Below are 5,855 nucleotides of genomic sequence, written 5' to 3'. Positions count from 1 at the left end.
TAGTGAGAGGGGCGATTCCTGACGGTCCTGATAGCAGCGAGCAAATTCCACCGAAATAAAAGATTCTAACTTAGAAAATCTCTAACAAGCGGGCAAGTTTTGACATTTCCTGCAAAATTAATATCCATCATGAAAGAACGCGATAACACAATGGTCTATACGTGTATCTGTAAAGACCCCCAAGTTCGCACCCCCGGGCGGATTCAGGTACAAAGCAACGGCGAAGACTTGTTTTGTGTCCAGTGCTGGTCTCTTTCCTACACCGCTTGCAGTCCCCATCCCTGCCCTTTCATCCACCACAATTTAAAACCCAGGCGCGTCCACCCGCGAATCTCCCTCCTAAGAAACTGGGCCGGTTGCTTCCTTGAAAGGGCTTCACTTAGGAAATCAGAGAGGGCTTCCTGCAGATTTTGACTTATCCAGTCCAGCAAGACAAAAAGGAACATGGCCCGTGTGATAATCTTAGCGAAGGCTTCCCTCGGCTCCTGGCGGAATAGTTTTGAACTCGAGCCTTTGACTATGCTTTAAGACGTACCTTTGCCTTTACTCAATTATTTATTTACCGGCTTCTGCTCTCATCCTGGACTTTATTAAGTGGAATATTTGGAACACTTTTCCAGTTGTGATGAACCCAAAGTCTAGTATCCCATGAGGATCGTCTTTGCCTTTGAAACCATTTGGAACAATTGGGGATGCTCTTAATAATTCTTGGGGGGGGGAGCGGGGGGGGAGAGAGAGAGAACACATATACGTAAACGTCTATCTGCATACATACGGGTGTCTGCATATGTGCTTACACAGACACATGTACACATAGTAAGTATGAAAGTAACACAGATGTGGCTTTTCCAAGTGGGGGGCAGGAGAGAGGAAAGACGCGATTCGCCTCTTTTCGGGGGCTGCCTGTGCGCCAGCCAGGCTGCGGAGCCTTCAAGTGCTGCTGCTGCTCTGCTGGCATTGGCCGGGCCGCAGTTTTCAACTTGACCTTGGCCTCTAGTCAAGTCTAACCGGTATATAGAGGAACGCCGCCCCTTTAGCCTCCGCGGAGGGGAGAAGACGACGGGGCGCGTGTTCTGTGCAGGGTAGTTGCCTCTGGCCCGGCTGCTTTGCATTTGAAGGAACGAGATCCCCAGCTGGTCAGGGACAGAGAAAGCCTCCCCCTCCCTTCCGTTGAATAATGGAAAGATTTCGAAGCCCATACTTTTCCAAAGGGTCAATCCTTTAGAGAAGGGAAGGAAGCGGGGGGGGGGGCGTTAAAATATGCTAGGAATAAATATTTGCCTTTGGCCATGAGAAAGAATGCGGAAAAGATAATCCAGGAGAGCTTGGGACTGCAGGGGAAAGAACCCTTTACTGGCTACAGTTGAAAGAATTCGCTGAAATATTGTTCAGGGACAAGCTCCCTGGTTGCATACCATTCTCAGCAAAGGGCTGGCCGGACTGCGCGCCCGGAAAACTGACGGATCGGTTCCTGCCTTACAGACCAGGGGAAAGAAAGCCGCTGAACAATGCACGGTTTAAAATGCCAGCCGGAGAAATGGTGCGGCGACGCCCATTACCACGGCCGCTCCTTAATACGCGCCAAGGGTACGTCAAAAACAAAAATAAGCCCCCCCACAACAAACTAACAAACAAACAAAAACACCCACCACCCGGGCGTGGAAAACAATACAGACGTTCCGCCTTCTTTTAGGTCTAGTGATCAGCAAATTTCTAACAGCCCTAATTCGGTGACGTCACCTTTACTTTACTTGTTCTATAAGGAATCCGTGTCCTCAGTAGTTCTCTGTATATAGGTTTCTCTGTATAGGTTCTTCGGGTACACGCACACCCTTACAGCCAACACTTTTTATTATTAAAAGAAGAGTAGTGTTGAGGTTGCAGGCTTAGAAGCATCGCTCTTGGCATGTATGTTTATATTAAAAAGCTTGGATTAAAACATTAGTAGTAGTAGTAGCAGCAGCAATATTAATTCTACTCCTTTTAGGAAGCCTCTGTGGTCACCCATGGACAATAAATTTTCCCGGTTTTTTTCCCCCCATGGTAGGGAATGATTCAAGCAAAAATTACAGGCTGTACATTTTACTGTTGTAGTAACGATGTAGTGAGGTCGATTCATTTCTGAGGTCTCCTTTAACCCGCTATCTTCTGTACTCTGACAAAGCCAATCTACAGCCTGCATTTCTAATAATTAGCCCCCTTTTGGGGACGCCATGGCGTAAAAGAGAAGGACAGCATTCTCTATATTTTTGGAAAAGTAAATCAGGACTGGAGGAGGCAGGAGAAAATGTATGGCATTAAGCGTTTACCAAAGCCTTGTCATGTTCTTGTGGTTTGAAAGTGGTTTTCTTTCCTTTTTAAATATGGTTCTGGTAGATATAATTGTAATCGGAACAAAGCTAGACGCTTCTGCAATTCCAGCAGGTGAGAAAACACCAATTTGTCGAGTGAGGCGGGGTGGGCGGGATGGAGGACCTAAACAAAACAAAACAATCCACCCCGCCTCCAAACCCACCACCAAGTAGATCAGCAAGAACAAGTCAGGGAGGGTTTGACATTAGGACCGTGGATCTCCTGCTGAAAGAATTTCCTATAGGCAATGTGCGGAAGAGAGGGGAGAGAAGGGGGACAGGCAAACTTTGGGGGGGGGGGAGAAATACCTGTTCTTAGGCACCCCCGTTCGTGCCTCCCTTGACCCACAAAGTCATGAGTGGAAGGGGCAGCCGCGCGCCAGCGCCGTCCGCGTGCAGGAATTCCAACCCCAGCGCGATTAGGACATTATTGAATTATCTGCACTTTATTCTTCCGATGTTTATCAGCTGCTTTGCATATCACGTGTAGCTTGGAGGGCCAATGAGCGCGGGACTGGCGCGACACTGGCGCGTCAGCCCTGGTCAAGTCTGAGAGATTGAGTATCTCTTTTTTCAGTCTTTGGGGCTTTTAAAAAAGAGCCACTGGTCTCAATGCGGATCGGGCTATGACAGCCTCCGTGCTCCTCCACCCCCGCTGGATCGAGCCGGTCATGTTTCTCTACGACAACAGCCTGGAGGAGATCAACAAGAACATGGAAGCGGGATTCCACGCGGCGGCTGCCGCCGCGGCCGCAGGCACCAACTTCGTGGCGGCCAACCAGTGCCGGAATCTGATGGCTCACCCAGCCTCGCTGGCGGGTCCGGGCAGCGCCGCCGCCGCCGCCTATCCGTCGAGCGAAGCTCCCGGCGCCGCCGGGATGGCCGAGCCCGCCGGGGCAGCTGTCAAGCAGTGCAGCCCTTGCTCGGCCGCCGTGCAGGGCCCCTCGGGCCCCGCCGCCCTGCCCTACAGCTACTTCGGCAGCAGCTATTTCCCCTGCAGCGTCAACCACCACCACCACCACAACGCCTCGCTCAAATCCTGCGCCCAGCCCGCCGCCTCCTCCTTCGCCGACAAGTACATGGAGACGTCGGTGGCGGCCGCCGGCGAAGACTTCCCCTCGCGCGCCAAGGAGTTCGCCTTTTACCAGGGCTACGCCGCCGGACCTTACCAGCCCGTGCCGGCGGGCTACCTGGATATGCCGGTGGTGCCCACGCTCGGCGGCCGCGGCGAGCCCAGGCACGACTCTATGCTGCCCGTGGAAGGCTACCAGCCCTGGGCCATCCCCAACGGCTGGAACGGGCAGGTCTATTGCCCCAAGGAGCAGAACCAGCCGCCCCATCTCTGGAAATCCGCTCTGCCGGGTAAAGCACCTGCGCGGCCCTTCCCTTACCGCGGAGTCTGCGCGCAGGACCCGAAGTAGCTCTGCAGCCCCAGCGCCAAAGGGCGGCTGCTGCTCCTCTGTCCCCCCCCCCCGCCCAGAATTGCCCGCTTCCCTTCGCTCTGATCCCCCAGAGCGAAAGGAGCCCCTTCTCCCTGCCTGCGCTTTCTGTCCGCTCTGACAAGGCGGGGGAGAAGCTGACGCTTCGCATGCCCTTCGCCAGTCTGGCGAGTCGGAGGCCTTCCCCACGTTGCCCAGACCCTGAGCTGGGGGTCTCGGGGAGCATCAGGCGTTCTCCCTCCTCCTCCATCCGGCGCCCCAGCTGTTTCCCAGACGCGGTTTTCTTCGCCCAGATGTGGGTGCCAAGGGGCCGAGGCACTGGGTTCAATGGAAAATCACGCATTCTTAGTCGGGCACTAACTGAGCTTTCTTAGCAAGGAGGCTGTTGCTCCCTTCTCCTCATCACCCAATTCCCAGCAAGAAGGAAGCTTTTTAATGTTCTGAGCTTATGTTTTCTAGAATAATAATAATAACAATAACAATAATAATAATAATAAGAAGAAGAAGAAGAAGAAGAAGAATCAGATGTCCTCTTAGGGACATTCTCAATTCTCTTATTAAATCATCACTCCCAGAAATTTCGGGAGTGATATTAATTAAATGAATATTTCGGTTAATTGTAGTTTCTGCCTTCTACACATGAGTGCTCCTATCAATCAGCCATCTTAGATTAGAGTTTCCGTCTTCGGGCACAACCTTTGCCTAATGGTGCTTTTCCCCCCCCCCTTCCCAGCTTACTAGCTTCTCATTAATAATGTGGCTATTTGGATTTATTTCTATTATTTAAGCAATTGCTGTAGCCACCCACCTCATGACAGTGACTATGTAGGTTGTGCTGTCATCAAAATGCTGGACTCCACTCTTCCTCTCCGGGCTGTCCCTTAAGAAAAATATTGCGGCCTCTCCCTTTTATTCCCACATCAAAATGCGGCTATCTGCTCTGGCGGCTCCACTGCTAAATTAGGTGGGCCAGCAGCCTCCCCAGTCCCCATTCCATTTTGCAGCTGTATTGAGACTAGATACAGTTGTCTTGGCTGTGAGAATAGGTGCGAGAATGTTGGGTTGATTTTCTTTGCATGTGCCCTAAGTGGGAATGGGGGGGAGCAAAGAGACTGCTGAGCACATTAAGTTAACTGAAAAATAATTTTTAATTCTCGAGATCTCAACTTGCCCATCTCGTTGGTTATGACAATTGCATCTGATTTTCCTAGAACATTTTTTAATGTTAAATGCCAAGAAGTTTGCAAGCAATGTTACTAATCCTAGAGAAGAAATCCCTCACCTAGAGAACTTATGTGAATGTGTTGATTGAACTTTATTTAACCCCACCAACATGCAAAAGGATGATCTAGTGATCCATAGGACTAATAATTAGAATGTGTTAAGAATTGTGAATAATAATAGCACCTGCCTTCCTGTTTCTGGTTTTCTGTTCTAGATGTGGTTTCACATCCTTCAGATGCCAACTCCTACAGGCGTGGAAGGAAGAAACGAGTGCCTTATACAAAAGTTCAGTTAAAAGAACTCGAGAGGGAATATGCTACAAATAAATTCATTACCAAGGACAAGCGAAGAAGGATATCTGCTGCTACAAATCTCTCAGAGAGGCAGGTCACAATTTGGTTCCAAAATAGAAGGGTGAAGGAAAAAAAAGTCATCAACAAATTGAAGACAAGCAGTTAATGGATTTAGTAGAAACGTAGCTGCTTCGAGGCCTAAAAATTCTATTTTTCCCCTGGCCCAGGTTAAAATACTAATTAAAAAGAAAAAGTAATGAACATTTTGTTTCAAAACAAACTCTCTGTCTTTGGATAGATGGCTTTTGAAGAAGTGTGGTTATTAGACACCTTTTAAGACGCTCTCCTGAAAATTCAAAAGAAGCCACTTCAGGGACTGACTTGTAAAATCCAAATGGACCAGGGATATTTCAGTTCAATTTTAAAAAGACAACATATTGTCGAAAACAGTGTAAGTATTACTTGTGACTATTTTAGGATGCTTTTGAATGATAATCGGGAAGATTTTTTTAAAAAAAAGTACACACACACAGACACACGTATTCTAT

General features: G+C 49.2%; 1 protein-coding gene across 1 annotated transcript; it reads left to right on the top strand.

The window, feature by feature from the left end:
- The first annotated feature begins 2,977 nt into the window (after nt 1-2,977).
- On the top strand, nt 2,978-5,473 carry HOXA13 (homeobox A13). The gene is made up of 2 exons (XM_063301939.1): nt 2,978-3,713; nt 5,229-5,473. Exons 1-2 carry the CDS (start codon nt 2,978-2,980, stop codon nt 5,471-5,473), a joined length of 981 nt encoding a protein of 326 aa, XP_063158009.1.
- The last annotated feature ends 382 nt before the right edge of the window (nt 5,474-5,855 follow it).

The sequence above is a fragment of the Candoia aspera genome, chromosome 4 (genome assembly GCF_035149785.1).
Source record: "Candoia aspera isolate rCanAsp1 chromosome 4, rCanAsp1.hap2, whole genome shotgun sequence".
NCBI lineage: Eukaryota > Metazoa > Chordata > Lepidosauria > Squamata > Boidae > Candoia > Candoia aspera.
Note: the sequence above shows the minus strand (reverse complement) of the source record. Positions and strands in the feature narration are given on the sequence as shown.

Bases quoted from the DNA above. Each gene is read 5' to 3' on its own strand.
- HOXA13 (XM_063301939.1), top strand. From the start codon at position 2,978: ATGACAGCCTCCGTGCTCCTCCACCCCCGCTGGATCGAGCCGGTCATG. The intron at 3,714-5,228 runs GTAAAGCACCTG...TTTCTGTTCTAG, and splicing joins CTGGAAATCCGCTCTGCCGG to ATGTGGTTTCACATCCTTCA.